Below are 18,542 nucleotides of genomic sequence, written 5' to 3' on the forward strand. Positions count from 1 at the left end.
TATGCGGTGCTTGCCGTGAACTGGGCGCTTTCGGTAGCAGCACAGCAGCTCCTTGATCGCTACAGAACCAGCCAAGTAAGCACTCTTCCCCCGTTTCTCAGATGACGTTCAGAGACTCGCCCAAAGCCACAGGTGACACGTGACATGGAACAAGGGTCTGGAGTGGGATGTCCTGGACCTCAAGCCCACACTCCTTCACCACCCACAAAGGCACTTTCTCTTTTAGCCCCTTGTGGAATAAAAGGGGTGACTTGAGTCACTAAAGTACAGTTGCTTCCTCTGTTTTCGGAACTGACACCTCCTGACTACGGCCGCCCATGTCAGGCAGTGCTCTCCTTGTCACAGCACTGGCAGGAATCGCTGGCCACCCTCAGGGGCATGCTGAGAATCACTGTCAGGGCATGGCCGGAGCAGGACCCAGAACATGCTTTAACGTATACCGGCTGCCCGTAAACCGACATTGACAAAAACACGAACGCTCCTTTAAACGCCAGCGTCACCAACTCCCTGCTCATCCTCTTCACGCACATGACCAGGACGACTGCTGAGCCACAAGTCTCCTAAAACCTGCCTGAGAGACGTTTCTGGGAACAGTGTCATCAAATGCCCTGAAGAAGGAGGTTGATTCCCTTGCGCTCCACATGCCTGGTATCTTGGCTCTTCTGCACGTGAAGCAAGACTGGACCAAACAGGAGGAGGGTTTCATTTCTTTAGGAATGGGAAGGCTGCACACTGTCTGCACCTCAAAAATCCCTTAGCCACTGTTAGAGCCCGAGCAGGGTGAGGGGGGCCCCAGGGGTTGAAAGGGTCTGGCATGGTGAGGGGTTATCACTTTGGTGATATTCCTACTAAGGGTGTAGCTTGGGTCTAAGCACAAGGAAACATGAGACAGCCCACACTGCTGGGCCTTCTGCAAATAACACGCCTGTGCTCTTCCAAAGTGTCAAGACAGGGGCGGGCCCTGTGGCCTGGTGGTTAGGTTCTATGCCTTCTGCTTCAGTGGCCTGGGTCCAGTTCCAGGGGGTGGACCTACACACTCATCAGTGGCCATGCTGTGGCAGCAACCCGCATGAAAAATAGAGGAAGATTGGTACAGATGTTAGCTCAGGGTAAATCTTCCTCAAGTGAAAAAAAAAAAAGATAAGGAGGATTGGCAACAGATGTTAGCTCAGGGCAAATCTTCCTCAACAAAAAATAAATAAGTAAAATAAAAATAAAGCCTAAAAAAAGTGTCAAGGACAGTATAGTCAAGCAAGAGTGAGGAACTATTCTAGTCTGAAGGAGACAAAAAAGACACAAAAACTGAATGCAGGGCAGGGAGGGAAGATGAACAGGTGGAGCACAGAGGATTTTTAGGGCAATGAAACTACTCTGCATGATACTATAATAGAGGATACAAGTCATTATACATTTGTGCAAACCCACAGAATGTACAACACCAAGAGCAAACTAATGTAAACTATGGACTCTGGGTGATAACAATGTGTCAATACAGGTTCATTGATTGTAACAAATGTACCATTCAGGCGCAGCATGTTGATAGCCGGGGGAGGCTGTGCATATGTGGAGACAGGTGGCATATGGGAAATCTCTGTACCTTCCTCTCAATTTTTCTGTGAACCTAAAACTGCTGTAAAAAGTCTTAAAAAAATCATATAAAAATTCCACATTAAAAGCAAACAAAACCGTAAGCAATGCATATGACAACTAACTGCAACGGGTGATGGGACCTATGACTGGGACGTCTATGCGATCGGAACGTCTGAACTCGAATGGGGTCTGAGGAGTAGATAGTAGTAACAATGATGTAAATTTCCTGATTTGGGTAGTTTTATTGTAGTTATGTAGGAGAAAGTCCTTGTTAGTAGGAAATATACACTACAGTATTGAGGAGGTGATAGGGTGTCCGATTGGCAGCTTACTACTAGAAGGTTAAGAAAAAGAGTTCTTTGAACAGTGCTTGCCAGAAATGAGAAGCAGGCTGAGGAGGAGCAGAGGGACACAAGGTAAGCAGCAGCCCTCAGGGCTGATGAGTTTAAGGAGAAGGAAGCGTCAGGAGAGAGAACTGTGAGGCAGACTGAGGATGTAAGAACATAAGAATGGGCCTCATCAGAGCACCAGCTGCCTAGAGCACTCACTGAAGGCTGCCTCCCTATACAGCACCCAAGCACTCCCCCTGGGGGTGGGAGAGTGGGTGTCCTCCAGGATAGAATGCACTTTGCACCTGCCAAGGGGCAAGGTGCTTTGCTGGGCTGAAAGAGCGCATTGCTGCTAAGGCATGTGGGCATGAGGGGAACATCCAGGGGACCTTATTCATGAAACAATGAACAAGGGTAGCAATAACCAATGTGCTGGGAAAAAGGAGCCCACACTCACAGCAGCCACACTTAATGTACACAGCAATCTACCCAGCAAGTGAGGGGCAGGGCCTATGTGGATCCAATGAGAAAACCTAAGGAAGGTCACAAAAAGGAGACCTAAACATTCCTGTATGGGATGGGAAAAAATAAATACTGCAAAGTATTTCCCCAAATACTGTAACATTTCCCCTACATTTATTTATAAATCCAAAGGAATCTCAATTAAAATACAAGCAGCATTAAAAAAAAGTTAACAAGCTGATTTTGAATTTCACATGGAAGAGGAAATACACAGGAAGAGCCAAGATGATTTTGTAATAACACACTAATGGGGAAGTCCTGGCTCTACTAGCTGGGTATAAAACCAGTAGGGAAGAACACAGAAAATAGAACTGACACACACACATTGGCAACTGTGTTTTTTACAGCAGCATTTCAAATCATTGGGAAAGAAGATTCCTCATCATTCATGAAACTACGTGGGGAAAAGTGAAGTTAAACTCTTACTCCTAACGCTAACTATAGAAATCCCAGATGGATTAATCACTGGAAAATTAAAAGAAAAACAAAGCACAACTATAACGGTATTAGCAGATACTAACTACATAAAAAATAGTTACATTGATAACATTGAAGCAAAGAAGGATTTGCCAAGCAAAACCTAAAACCCAAGAGCCATAAAAGAAATGACAGATGGACTGCAGAAAAATTAAATATTTCTATAGGATAAGCCTAAACCTATAACTAGGCTCTATCAAGAACTTCAACTTACAAAATATACAACAAAGAGCCCAAGAGAAAAACGAGCAGAGGAAATGATCAGATGGTTCACAGCAGAAATCACACAGGCCACGAGGAATTGCAGCCTAACTAGCAGGCAGAGAAATCCCAACAAAAATAAGAACCAATCATTTTAAAGAAATTGGCATTGGAGAAGATTCCAGGCAATGGTTGCTCTCAAAGAAGGTTGGTGGGATTGCAAATTGCTAAAGCATTTTAGGAGGGTAATTTATCCATGTCCATTAAACTTAAAATTTCTTACCATCCGGCCTGGCAATTATGCTTCCAGGAACCTGTTCTCTATAGCACTGCAGCCCTGAGACGCATTGTCAGACTGTTCGCGGTAGCATTGCTTGCAACAGGGAAGAAATGGGAACAGCCTGGAGGTCATCAGTACAGGACTGCCTGCACATCGTACATTTATATTGTGGAATATGACAGAACTGAAAAACATATAGGTATGATCCAACTCATGTTAAAAGCCAACAGAAAGGATGCGTAGGTCCGCAGAAATGCTTAAAGAAAAGTTAGAAAGAGCACACAATGATTAGTTAAAAGTCACCCTGGGGCCAGCTCAGTGGCCCAGTGGTTAATTTTGCATGCTCTGCTTCAGCAGCCTGGGGTTCACAGTTTCGGATCTGGGGCACAGACCTAGCACTGCTAAGACAAGCCATGCTGTGGTGGCGTCCCACATAAAATAGAGGCAGATTGGCACAGGGCTTAGCTCAGCAACAATCTTCCTTAAGCAGAAAAAAAAAAAAAGGGGGAAGACTGGCAAAAGATGTTCGCTCAGGGCCAATCTTCCCTCCCCACCCCCAAAAAAGTCACCCTGATTAAAATTTACCCTGTGGAGGGTGAAAAGGGAGGGAAGGAGTCTTTCATATTTTACTCAAGGTGCTGATTTACAGTGCACGAATGTCTCACAATGAGTATATATCTGTGTTTCAGGACGTGTGAAAACAAGCATTAAGCAGAGAAAATGATAAAAAATTAAAAATTGTGAAAAAACATTTTTAGATATATAGTGCTTGTTATATTATATACTTATATAGTATAATGTTAATAAATTATAAATTTTAAATTTTAAAAGAAATAAGGGCATAGGTACCTTAGAACTCAATCTAAATTGACTATCACATTAGCTCTAAAAGTTGAGAAAGCAATGAAAAAGGGACAGTAGATGGGTGTCTAATTTCTGTTATCTGGTGACAGACAACAGAGCTGGGCCACCCAGTGAGTGTACATAAATCCTCAGGTTTCCTCTCAGTGAACAATCCTGCCCAGGAAACTAATGCCATTTGCATCTGGACACTTTCTGTATTTGCAAACTTTAGTAAACAAAACTAAGTAGTAATAATGCAAAATGATTATTAGCAGAAACACATCTGGGGTACAAAGGCACCGAGAGCCACAAATACCAGATGTATAGTAAGAAATGATGCCAGGCAAAATCAGTCCTTATCACACACACACAAACACACACACACGCTGCAAGTACTGGAGGAGTAGGGCTGAGCCTGACCAGCTGACCACAACCCCAGGCATATAGGGGTAGGGCCTTTTTGCCTGGTAAAGGCCACTGTGGGTAGCACAAAGCAGGGAGAGAATTTATCAGGGAAAACCTGAGTTCTACCAGCCAGCTGAGCTCAGTGATGCAAACCCACTTGGCCTCCTCTGCAGCTCCTTTCCTCCCCACATTAGGATGATCTGAGACAATCTTGGCAACCATACCAACTGAGACATGGTGGCCTCCCAGCTCAGAGAGCCCCTACTTGTCACTCTGATCCAACACTTTCTCTCTGAGACAGCTCCATCTCCTTCCTTGCTAAATTGAGCAAATACCCCAAGGGCATAATTTTCAATGCTCTGGTTCCAAATGTCCATATTGTAAATTCCATCTCCACATCTTGGATGGGAGACCAATTAAATTTGAGGATTAGAAACAGAAGATATTGGCTCAGATGAACAATTTGTTTTAACATGATTTCCCAACAAAGGTCATGTCTCCCTCTTCTCTTACCTGTAGCTCAAAGTTGGCTTGATCCAGAAACTTCTTGTTCAGCATATCTGCATACTGATTAATCGCTCGCAGGAAGACTCTGAAAGATCAAGAGAAAATTACATAATTACACACTTTTGCTCTGGTACTTTTGTAGATTTGGCATTTCAATTAGATCCGATCCAAGACTGTCTGGAAAGTGAACTTAGTCCTGTAAAAAGCTGTGAGGTTTTGCCAGTGAAAAGCCCAGAGAATTATATGCAGATACTCTCCAAATTAATCAAAGAAATTAGCACATGCAGAATAACAGACCAGATAACAGCGCCTGAAAGTAACATATGAAAAGTATCACTAAAAAAAACTAGTTTGAAAAAAAAAGGAACGGTACAAATTAAGTCCTTTTCTCACATCACAATGTCTTAATGTTATATTATTAAATTGGTCCTCGCTTAGCCAGCTTTTTAAAGTTAAGCATTTGAAAGTGCTGATACACACCAGCTATCAGGCTTGGAATGGTTTGGTGAAATATTACCATGCTTGGAGGTGTGGCTTACTTCTGTATCATTTGTCCTATACTCCAAATGCTAATTTGGGGCACTGTTTACATGTTTAAATTGATTTTAAAAGCCTTAGTAGGTCTGAAAGTGATTTGACAAGAATTTTAGCAGAGATTTAATTCAATGGTTCATGGACAATTCACAATTTTAAACACTCCGAGCAAAATATCATATCCTTTAATACCTTGACTTTTACTTTACTATGACGAAATATGCAATACGGGCTGTCACAAATGACTCCAGAGTACTAAGTACTTTCACAAGCTTATTCATTCAGGAGATTTGTTTTATTACCCTTGAGAGTGTTTACAACAATAAAGCTTAGTTCAGATACTTCTTTTTAAATGACCCTTCTCCCTTTGCACAAAGGCAGGACGCGAGAGGAATTAGCATTAGGTCACAGATAATAAACTTAATTACACTTCCTCTATTTAGACAGCAGGAAGCAGCCAGAAAGTATAAGAGAAATCTAGGTTACTAGGAAGCAGCGCTCTCTGAGAACATGCTCTCTTCAGCTATGCCTGCCTGGAGAAGCTCCCCATCCCTGGCCATCCCAGAGCCATTAAAGGCCAGTCAGCCTGCGAGGATGGAGAAAGCGAATCTCCACCCGGGGCTTTAAGGAGGTCTCCATCACCACCTCCCACCACCACCCGCTGCCCAAGACCCACTGTCTGGCACTTCCTCTCACACTCCTACTGTGTACAGTGCTAAGAAAGCAGATTTGCAGACATCATTTCAGTAAGAAACCTATCAGTGGGATCAAGGACAGAAACAGGTGTAACAAATGGCCTGTGATGGAGTTTGCTATCTCAATCACTGAAGAAAACTGGAGTCAGTTATTTGAATTCTTCCCTGGTAAAGGCCATGGGGTGTGTGTCCATGTTAAATAAAACCATAAAGGAGGAATTCGTGTTTTAAGTGACTATTAATGAAGGGACTTGGGGATCGTGGCTTGTCCATTAACCAGGAGTACAGACTGGGCAGCAGCATCCATCAGCCATAAGGCTGCCAGATTTTGCAAATATAGGATGTCCAGTTAAGTCTAAAAAATAGCTCTTCCTGCTGAATTTTGTAAGTCATCCAAAAAAAAAAAAAAACCGAACATAGGGCATTTAGCACATCCTGACAAGTTAATATAGGACCAGGGCAAAATCACTAAATCCAGGACATGCCTTGTAGGTACAGGACACCTGGCAACCCTAATCAGCCCTCCAGTCTTGGGCTGGGGTCTCCCGTGTCACATTCAGCTCTCTGAAGTACGGGATGCATAGATGTGTGGCTAGGGAGAAGATGGTTTACCTGTCCACTTGACCCTCGGCAACTGCGCTCAGATAACATCTGAGGATGTGCATTGCATTAATGCCAGCAACCAAAGGAAATCACCCAAGTGTCAATGGAATAAGACAACTTCCTGTCATTAGGGGCATGGGCTCTGCTGCAGCACAAAAACACGGGGCTTATGGCCACTAACGAACGTCTTTTTTCCTTAATTTTTCCTTCAGCTTCAGAACTCAGCTGTTCACTAGAGTACCCATGGTCCTATGAGCTTTAAGGAAGACCTTCTCTCCAGGCCTCTATGACAATAATGACAAGCTTACTAGAACATACATTATTATTACAGGCTAATTATTTTGCCTCAAGATAGCACCCAAACAGGTGCAATATGCCACTTCTAATTAAGCTTTGGAACAATTTCAGTTACTTAAATAAAGATATTTTTCAAAATGACTTTTTTTTGAAAAAAAGTCATGCTGAAATAAGAAGGCTGAACAAAAACTTTTTAATGAAATGACCACTGAGAATGAGCAGTGCTGTGAGAGATTCTATAATTTAGCTTCACTAGAAATTTTTTTAAAACCCAGGACAAAAAACAACACAGAATGTGCATCATTGGAGGAAAACTAAAGGAAAGATCAAATAAAAACTGTAATCGATGCAGGAAACAATGGAGAGATGAAGCTCCGGCTGGCTGCATCCAGGGCCACATCCACAACTCATGCAAATTATATCCTACAGTTCACATTTGATGGGATTAAAAACTTCGCAACATCCCAAGTCCATCTGAAGATAAATCAATATTTAGTCAAAAAGAAAATAAACAGAGAATAACTTTTAGGTCAAAATATCTATTATCTACTGTAATTCATGAGTTACTTCTAATAAATGCCAACCTAGAGAAAATAAGTAAGGAAATCACATTAAAGCTTTTGCCTAACAATCTGCTTTCAGTCACAGAGGACTGTGGAGAGGAACACAAGCTAAGCCAAGCGAACGGACAGCAGGATGCCTTACTAGTCTGAAACGAAGGGTTCAGACTGGCTCAACACTGCTCGAGATCAAATCCTTTTCGTCGAGAGGCAAGGAGAGGGAGGGTGCAGTCTGAGTGGGCTGGCCTCTGCGTCCCTGGTGACTTGTCTGTGCTGGGCACTGTTGGAGCTGTGCTCAAGGACAGGGAAGTCCTCCAGAACTGTTCCCAAATGGCCCTGTCTGCTTATTCACCCATGTACTCGCAGTGCCAAGTCAGCATCTGGCATGTCACATATGTTCACTAAGTTTTAGTCACAGGAATGAATGGATGGATGGATGGACCAATGAAGGATGGATGAGCTGGCCCAGAAGATCAGGCCCTGACCCAAGTCAGTGGGCTCAGGGAGCCTAGAATATTTGGCAGCCCCTGGCTCTCCCTGGAGTCCTCGCACTCCAAGTAGACTTTCTACTGCGGGGTTCAGCTCTTTTGAGGTTCTTGTTAACCAACTTTCTCAGTAGGCATTTGGCATTCTGGAGCTGGTTTCCCCACTCTCCTCTCCACCTCCTGAGCTCTTTCCTTGGTGGCAGGAACTTTGTCTTTTACATATCAGGATCCTCCAAAGCATCTAAAAGGACCCCTGAGCACTACACATATTCTGAAATGTTCTGACCTAAGGAACTGTTGGTTTATACTCACACTAACAGATCTCTCAGAGCCAGTGGTCTGTGGTCTGTCCAGGACCATAATTCCTGACGTTGTCAAATATGAGTTTGTTGTCTACACACACACACACACACACACACACACACACGCACACAAACATCCAATTATAGTCTAAATCCAATTCATTCTCTCTCTTCACGTCCCTGTAAACATTTAGCTATGTGACCTTCAGAAAGTTGCTCAAGTTTTTGAGATTCTTATATTTTCAACCAACAAATGAAGGTACTAAACTATAGGGCCTTGAAGCTCCCTCAAACTAAGGGTTTTTGAGGGTTTTTCTAACTTTGAGATTAAAGGTAAGAAAGAGATGTCGCCATGTAATACAAAGTCATTCACACACTGATCTCTGCTGACACTTTACACAATGTCAAGTAGCATTTGGTAAAATGGGAAGACATGCCCTGTGAATTTTCTGCACGTCTTTAGGAGACAGGTTGGGTGTCGTTGGGTGAGGCTCTGCCCGCAAGAGTTACCTGCCTAGTTCCAAGGCTCTCAGCCACAAGCATTTTAGAGAGCAGGCCCCATAGGCCTTGCCCTCGGCCCATATCCCTGCTCTGTTCTTGCACAAAAAGGGCGATGATGCCTCATGGGCTCCAAGGGGAGATGGTCCCCAAAAGCTGCCTATTGGAAAGCAACATGTGGAGAGCAATAAAAGTAGCACAGTCCTAAATAATTATGTGTTAATTGAGTAGAGGGGAACTTAGCAAGTGGAACGTAATCAGGAACCAATTTAACTATTAGAAGCTCCTGGCACAATTACAGTCACTAAAATGACTTTATTATGACGGAGCCTCAGGCATTTCTAGCATCTCTGTTAGCCAGTGTTTGCTGCCAATAAAACTCGAAGATGAGGTGCCTCATTACTACAGAAAAAAAAATATCAAGAAAGACATTGAACTTCCAGCGGAATGCAAAGCCCCATTTCTCAAATGGTGAAGCTGTGGGGTTTTTTAAATTCCTTCCTTAAACTTACTTTATGTTACATAATTAGATTGTAGCATTCAATATGAGGGCATTTAAATACCCCTGGCAGTAAAACAAGAGTCTCTTCAGGGGAAAAAAAATGCATCTTTTAACAAAATGTTTTGCCCAAAATGGTTGGAAAGAAGGAAACAAATTAAAAGTGACAGATTCTATCCCAGAACGATGAGTCACATAATAGTAGCTGGAAATCTGCCTTAAAATGATTTCCGCAGAATTCAGGAATGCTGGGAAGGAGAAGCAACTTAAGATGAAGTGATAAAAAGAGATGCAGCAATGTTACTTCCGGTAGACGGGGAGGGGAGACGATGGGTCTTCTAGCACATCCCACACTTGGCAGAGTGGCTCTTTTGTCAAGTTGGTGACTAAACAGGATCAGCCACTTCCTACAGTGGGACCCTGGGTGGGAAGTGAAGACATATGCACAAAGAAGGACTTCTAAGAAAGAGCCTGGCAGAAAAGAGGTGGAGTGATGCAGGGAAGGTGGGGGTCTGGGTGGGCCCTTCCTCCCATATTGGAGATTTGGGAAACAGTGGGAAAACCACTGTCACGGGAACTTTCTGGAAATGAGGCTGGAAGGTTCAGCTGGGGCCAGATGGTGAGAGGCTGGAAATGCCAGGGCACCGAGTCTTCCTTTGGATGGTGGGCAGTGGGGGCCCTGAAGACTTTAAAGCAGAGAAGGAACACCTGCGGTCAGGAGCAGTAAAGCCAAAAGATTCAACTGCACTGTTTCTGGAACGCACTAGGGACTTTTCCTTTTTCTAAGATTTCCTCATTTCTTTTTCAAGTCAGTAAGGCTTCAACATCCATCAAACTCTTAACTAAAATCCAAACTGCTCAGAGCCTTTCCGCTGGCCAGCCCTGGTAGAAGCAGGCTCCGTCTGTGATGCTCATGGGAATAAGAGAAATCCCAGGAAGTGTGTACTCTGGACTAAGACTGTGTCGTCCCTGCTGTGGGGTCTCCATGAGCAGAGAACTCCGGGCCTGGTCTACTTGTGTGACTCGTGCTAAACAGAGTGGCACCCTGCATGCACATTCTGTCTCAGATTCCAGCCAAAACAGTACTTGTGGCCAATGAGCCACCACGGGCAGAAGGTGAGAAATCCTGAAAGTGTCTGAGACCAACCCCAGCTCTCCTGTTTCCTCTCCCTCTTGACCAGCTCTAGTTTCTGCAGCATTGCTGATAAGCATTGACTAAGCACCACACATTCCAAGCACTGTCGTCACTTTCACAGAAATTCTGTTACTTGATGCTCACAAGTCTTGTGGGGCATGAATTACCCAGTATTTTAAAAATAGGGAAACAGAAGCTCAGAGAGACAGATGTACATGTTCCTAGAAGGAAAGAGCAGCCTTAGACCAAGGCCACAATCCAGTCACTAAATTATGCTGCCATCCTTAGGAACCTTAATCATGTGGTCAGCATGATACAACTAAATTCCTGCAATTGTGTTGCTTTTACACTGTATTAAGGAAAATTTCCAACATATACAAAAGTAGACAGCGTAAAAGACCATGCACCCTTCACCCAGCTTCAACAGTTACCACCTTCTGCCCATGATTGTTTCATCTCTATGCCATCTCTTAACCCCTCCTACATTATTATTATCTTTTTTTTTTTACAGACTTTATTTCTTAGAGTAGTTTCAGGTTCACAGAAAAATTAAGCGGAAATTACAGAGTTCCCACATACTCTTCCTCCCCCATTATCAACATCCTGCACCAGATGGTTCATTTGTTACCAGTGAAGAACCTACATTGACACGTCATTATCACCCGAACTCTACAGTTTATGTTAGGGTTCACTCTTAGGTTGTACATCCTATGGCTGTGGACACGTGTCCAGCATAGAGCATCACACAGAATAGTTCCACTGCCCTAAACATCCTCTGTGTGCGGCCCATTCATCCCTCCCTCCCTCCTGCTGAGCACCTGGCAAGACAACCACTGATCTCTTTATTGTCTCCACAGCTTTGCCTTGTCCGGGAAGTCATACAGTTGGAATCACACAGTATATAGCATTTTCAGATTGGCCCCTATTGTTTTTATGGTGTTCTCTAAGTTAATTTTTGCCAGGTTTAAGCCACTTCATAGCAAAGACTTAAAATACATTCTCTTGTCAGACTTTTCTAACCTATCTTGGCAACAGAAGGTGCCTGCCTTGCACAGAGGTGATGGGACATTCTTAACACTGGTGCACATACTGCCCCCAACTTCTAGCTGATGCTCAGGATGCACCACTGTCACTGACGAGCCACATGATTTTGGGTAGGACCCTCTGTTCTCAGGGCCTCGGTCTTCTCCTACGTACAATGGGCTCTTAACACTGACCTCACCAGGCCTTCGTGAGGAATCTGTGTCTGCGATGTAGCAACTGTCTCGTGAATGGCATTAATTATTGTTATAACAAATACACATATACATCTCTCATCCTATAGAATAATTGGGGTATGAATCCTAGGTCAGTTACTTCTCACCAAACTCACCTGGTTGGAATTGTGCTTCCTACAATGGCCTCCCCCACTCTTCAAAGCAGGGCTCAGCAAACTACAGGCCACAGATTATTTTTGTAAATAAAAAGGTTTTCTTTATAAAGGCTTTTTAAAAAATTGTGGTAAAATACATATAACATAAATTTATTATTTTAACCATTTTTAAGTGTATGTTTCAGTGGAATTGAGTACATTCACATTGCTGTGCACCCATCACCACCATCCATCCACAGAACTCTTGTCATCATGCAAAACTGAACTCTGCACCCATTAAACACTCACTCCCCATTTCCACCACCCCCAGTCCCTGGCAACCATCATTTTACTTTCTATTTTGATGAGTTTGACTATTTTAGATACCTCATATAAGTGGAATGATGCAATATTTGTCCTTTTGTGTCAGGCTTATTTCACTTAGCACGATGCCCTCAAGGTTCATCCATGTTGCAGCATGTGTCAGAATTTCCTCCCCTTTTAAGACTGAATAATATTCCACTGTATGGATAGACCACATTTTATTTATCCATTCATCTCTTGATGGACACTTAGGTTACTTCCACCTTTTGGCTATTGCAAATAATGCTGCTATGAACATGGGTTTGCAAATGTCTCTTCAGGTGCCCGCTTTCAATTCTTTTGGTCTATTCCCAGAAGTGAAAATGCCAGACCACATGGTATTTCTACTTTTAATTGTTTGAGGAGCTCCCAAACTAGTTTCCGTGGTGGCTGCACTATTTTATATTCCAACAATAGTACACAAGGATTCCAATTTCTCCACATCCCGATACTTGATAGTTTTGTTTTTTTAATAGTAGACATCATAATGGGTGTGAGGTAGCATAATTAGTTTTATTAGAAAACAGCCACACCCATTCATTTAGGGGTTTTCTACGGTTGTTTTCCCACTATAACAGCCGTGTTGAGTAGTTGCGTTGCAAAGTTATCTGGCTGTGTACAGACAATTCTGCTGTCTCTGCAAAGCTGTGATACATTCTGATCTGTGTTCTACACAGATTTTTGGAGAGTTTTTCACCAATTCAGTGAGGAGGGTTGGGTTCATACCTGTTTGTCATCGGAAAATAAAACTTGCTGATCAAAAAGACATTAAAAAGCCCCCTTCAAAGCTTAGAGGAGATAACCTCCCACTTGGAGCCCAGAAGTGGAGTTACCAAGTACGGGGACAAAAGTGATTTGGAGACTAAAGTGGGCAGATGCCTGCCATTGCGCTTCCAGGGCACCAAGCATGTTTAATAGTCTTATTTCAGGGTCAAGTGTTAAAGATTCACAAAGCCACGCCATCCCTCTACTCTCTACTCCCTTCTCCTCCTTATTCTCCTCTCCTTACCCAAGCCTGCCCGGTTCACCTATTTCAACATCACAAAATAAGTGTGGATGGATTTAGGGGCACCTTGGGTGAGAGGAAAAAAATCCCCAGGACAGACACATCAGGAACGCCTACCAGCGAACACTGGGAAGTGAGAATTCTCTGTTGCTGGAGGAAACAGAAGGAATTGTAACAGCAAGATCTTAAGTCACCACAACGGAAGACATCAGAGAGAAAAGAAGCAACACTGTAACTGTGGTGGTGACTCACTAGCCTCTGTGGACACATTCTAGCCTGCACGTCGGCCGATGAGAAAGCACCTCTCCCTTTTACGAAATACATGATTGCTGGTTCTATGACCCTCGCTTACGTATGTCTCCCAGCTGTGACCAGAAAACTTTGTTCTCTGAATTCCCCAGGAACATGACGACCCTCCTGAAAGAAAAATTCTGCGTTGGTACCCATCACGAATGACAGAAGAAAGAGATAATGTGGCGTCTTGAAGTTGGTCACACCAGATGGTGGACATCCCTAAACCCCCTCCTTATCTGCCCATTTCCCCTATAGAAACTGCCTCAAGATCTGTATGATTTTAAGACGGTTCTTCAGGTCACTAGTCCACCATCTTCCGATTATGCTGGCTAATCGTATAAATTTTCCTTTTCCAACCACGGGCTTGTTTGCAATTGATTGGCACCAGATTGAGGTGAGCAGGATGAGCCCGTTTTTGCTCGGTTACGGAATGGGCATATCCCAACTCACAGAATCAGTTGTGACAATAAGTAAAGGCCCTGGCTCACCCCAGAGACTACTCCCCCTCCACCCGCCGCCCCCAGCACCTTGGCATCCATCTAGGACTACTAACTGGAGGAGTCAAGGACAACCATGAGTGGATGTGCCACGGCAGGCTGGAGGGCGGAGGAAGCAGGGAAGGAAGAGTCACCGTGGCCCCGTCCCTTGGGCATGGGCACAGACTGTCCTGGAAGATGGGCTTTCCCGGGTGTAAGAGTGTATGTTACTATCTAGAGGATTTTCTGAGTTCCAAATATGTGGGAATGGAGAGTGGAGGGTCAGAACGAGGAGTTAAGAATTTCTGTTCGGTGATGAAACATTTTGGAAATAAACAGTGGTGATGGTTGCACAACATTGTGAATGTACTTAACACCACTCAATTGTCCACATAGAAATAGTTAAAATGGCAAATTTTAAGTTTACATATATTTTACCAAAAGAAAAAAGAAAAACATGAGAAGGAAAGAGAACTGGACATTTCTAGAAACTACAGCAGTGGAAGTCATGATTTTTCTGTCCATAACTCCACCATCAGTGTGACTAAGCTCCGTGATTTGAAACACATACACACACGTACACACAAACACACACACACACACGGAAATAAGAATCTTTCACTTTTACTCCCCAAAGGATCAGGTTGTTCAGATCTGTTCTGGGAGTAGGTGGGGCAGTAACAAATAATCATAAACATAAATAAATAGGACTAATAATGACAACAGCAACCATCCACTCAGAGTCCTTTATGGCCCAAGTATGTCATGTCTCACTTAACATGTGACAGTGGTCCCCTACCTGGCATGCCTCAGTTCTACTGCATGTCCATTGACAGTCCATCTGTGCTGACTCTTTATTCCCTACAGCACCCACAATGTATCTTGTATAAAATAAAACACAGTGTAATTGAATCCACCTAGGGAGCCCAGGAAAAAGTTAAGTAGTCAGAGGCCTTGAGCCAACTGTAAGGTTCAAGGCAGAAATTCTTAGGAGACACTAGGATAATTGCAAAGGGGAATGCTTCTTTCCAGTTATTTCATCTTGGAATATTCCAGCTATGCCTAGAATTTATCCTGGTTCATTTTCAAGACTTGCTAATGGGCACTGTAATCATTTAGCAAATGGTTGTAACTTGCTGTCGGCTCACTGGCCACAGGCTAAAAACCGGGACAGGGATTTTGCACACTGAGGGGGGCCGAGGTGCTTGAGAATGTTCTGGGAGTGGCTACCTGGCAGTGGAGATGTTTTCCTCATTTCCCATCCTCATTGCTGATTTGCTGCTTCTATTCACTATTCATTTAGTTGATTATTCACTCTCACTAGGCCTGGGGGGCCTCTCTATGGGGTGTTCACCTTGGAGAGGAGCAGGGGGAAACACACAAAGAGGTAGAGAAGTGGAGAGAGTAGGAGCCTTGAGATCTGTGCCTAAATCACGTTCCATCACTTACAGGCTGTGCAACCTTGCACAAGTGAATTAACACCTCTGACCTCCAGTTTTCCTTATTGAGGTCTATGGGTGGGGGGAATTAGAGGAGTCAGTGGAAAGGGCCTGGGTCATAGTAGGTCTTCAATAATCGGTCGGGAGTATGATAAAGATACAAAAGATGAGGCCTCTGTCCTCTTCTTTGCTATTTGTTTCAAAAGAGGCCTCTGAAGTATCTCCTTGGCTTTCAGTAGACAAAGGAGAGTTTAGGAGATAAGTGTTCACGAAAGCTCAGCTGGTGTCGAAGCTCATGAGAAAAGAGAAAGTCTTGTAACTAAGAGCTTCCGGCTCTTTGATTCTATTGTGGCTCAGAATTACCATCACTCAATTGTTGAGTGTATGGAACCTTCTTCAACCATCTTCGTCCACAGAGAGTAGCTTAGATAGTGCCAAAGACTCTCATGGAGAGGGTTCACTTCCCAAGGTGGACATGGGTGGCCTGGTGCAGTTTGTGCTCAGGTTCTGAGACCTTGTTTCCTAATGGTACTGCAGAGACAGGCACCAGCCCAGGGCTGCAGCTCAGCCCCTGGCTCTGGCTGGCAGACTTCAGGTGAAGTTTATCTGGGGAGAGCCACCATCATGGTAGGTTTTCTGTTGATATAGAACAAATTCCCTCAAAGGCAGTGGCTTAAAGCAATGCCAGTTCCATGGGTCAGACCTCACTGCAGGCTTGGTGGGGTCTTCTGCTTAAGGTCACAGGAGGCTCAGGTCCAGGTGTTGGCCAAGCTGGGTTCTGATCTGGAGGCTCTTCTCTTCCAAGCTCGTTCAGGCTGTAGGCAGATGCCAATTCCTTGAGGTTGTAGGTTTGAGGTCCCTGTTTCCTTGCTGACAGTCAGCTGGGGTCTGCTTTCTGCTCTTAGGAGCTGCCTGCATTCCTTCTCACGTGGACACTCCATCTTCAAATCAGCAACGACATGTCGAGTCCTTCTCATGCTGCAAATCTCTTGCCTCCTCCTTCTGCTATGAACCTGAGAAAACTGTCCTTTTAAAGGGCTCCTGTGATTATATTAGGCCCAACCAGATAATCTCCCTGTCTTAAGGTCAACTAATCATTAACCTTAATTATATGTGCATAATCCCTTTTTCCAGGTAATATAACAAAATGACAGGAGTGATCATGCATCTGATTCATAGTTCCACCCATACTCCAGCAGAGAAGACTCTGTAAGGAGAAGGGTCTTTGGGACCCTCACTGAACACTTGGAGCCACAAACTTCAACGCCAAACTGGTTTTTCTGAGCCCCCCTCCCATTCCCCTGCAGCCTGAGACTAACCTCAGAGAGAGAGGCTTTCATCATGGGATTCTTTCTGTTGTTGGCCCCTGTGCTGTTCTGAGTGTTTATGACAAGATGAAAGACTCAGTTTAGCGAAGGGGAGGTTAGAAGATAAAGCCAGAAATAACCAATCTGAACCAGATCTTGCAAGAATGAAGTGGCTCTTTCAGGAAGCCGCTTGTCTGCAAACCACTGAGTGACACTCTCTATTAACGGGCATAACCTTATTCTAAGCCTATGGTGTCATCTGATTGCAAGCTCATTTATTCACTGGATTCAGTGGAGCAACCCAGACCATGAGAGCTCAAGAACTGAAAAATTATTTTCTTCCCCATATAGTCCATAAAATGCACCTAAATAATTCCTTTGATCTGCACTAAAGAGACAAGGCTTTCTTTTTACTGAGAGTAGTGCGGTCCTCATTTAATGGAACCCAATTTCCCATGTCCCTGTTATAACTCCAAGCAGAAAAACATAAAATTGAACAGTATCATATCCAAGGTTGGACAATATCATATCTCAGAGGTCAGCAAACTTTAGCCTGTGGGCCAAGTCTGGCCCTCTGTCTGTTTTCGTAAATAAAGTTTTATTGGCACACAACCATGCCCATTCATTTATATGTCGCAACAGAGAAGGTATGGCCCACAAAGCTGAAAATAGGGTGTATCTATTATTTTAACAAGTGATATTCAAGAAGAAAAGATATAACCTCCTACTCATATCTCTAAAAACAGTTTCTACTACTCTCTCCCTGTAAACTAATTAATCCTTCCCTATTATCTAGTTAAAATCTGTTACTTTTTACTCCTAAGACCATTTGATCTTGTTTATTCTTTCCTAGATAACAGTCAGCATCTCCACATCCTTGACTGGAGCTATCAAGCAACTCTGAGCTTTCTCCTTAACAGAAGCCCTGGTGTAATATTTGGAAGACCGAGACTCAAGCCCTAGTCAGTGTTGGAGGCAGGTTAGCATGGTGGTTAGAGTAGGGACTCCAGGGATAAACAACCTGAGAGGAAATCCAGGCTCTACAAGTGACTAACTGTATAAACCTTGAGCTGGTTTCCTCAGTTTCCTCATCCATGAAATGGGTGTCAAGAGTACATCAACCTGCTAGGTGGTAAAGATTAAATGAGCTAAAACGTGTACAGTGCCTAGAACAGTTCCTGGCACACAGTAAGCACAAGGTTAGTTTTAGGAGGTCTGCAAATTACCCTCAGGTACTTCAACAGAGAGTGCTACACTCTAGTAGTCAGTTGGTCTCCAACCTTTCATCAGAAAACCACATTCCCGAAGAGTGCTTCGGTTAGCCTCACCTTGATCAAAAGCAGAAATGTGAGAATGATAATTGTTAGAAATTATTTTCTTTTGTGAAATTTGCGCCTTCTTAATGAATATAATGGATAACAGAAATGGGGGCACCTCGTTGAAATCAATGCTATGCTTGGTAGGCGGATGAGCTAAAATATTTTAGGGACTCTCCCGACTCATGTAAATAGGGTACATGGACCTAAGGCTTGACCTTCCACTCT

General features: G+C 43.6%; 1 protein-coding gene across 2 annotated transcripts in view; it reads right to left on the reverse strand.

The window, feature by feature from the left end:
* DOCK1 (dedicator of cytokinesis 1) overlaps positions 1-18,542 on the reverse strand; it is a 503,206-nt gene that overhangs the window by 101,945 nt on the left and 382,719 nt on the right. For both annotated transcript variants that reach the window (XM_070566542.1, XM_070566478.1), the window contains exon 30: positions 5,161-5,239. In XM_070566542.1, coding sequence (XP_070422643.1) covers positions 5,161-5,239 — 79 coding nt within the window. The remainder of the gene's footprint in view (positions 1-5,160; positions 5,240-18,542) is intronic.

This window comes from Equus przewalskii, chromosome 1, assembly GCF_037783145.1.
Source record: "Equus przewalskii isolate Varuska chromosome 1, EquPr2, whole genome shotgun sequence".
NCBI lineage: Eukaryota > Metazoa > Chordata > Mammalia > Perissodactyla > Equidae > Equus > Equus przewalskii.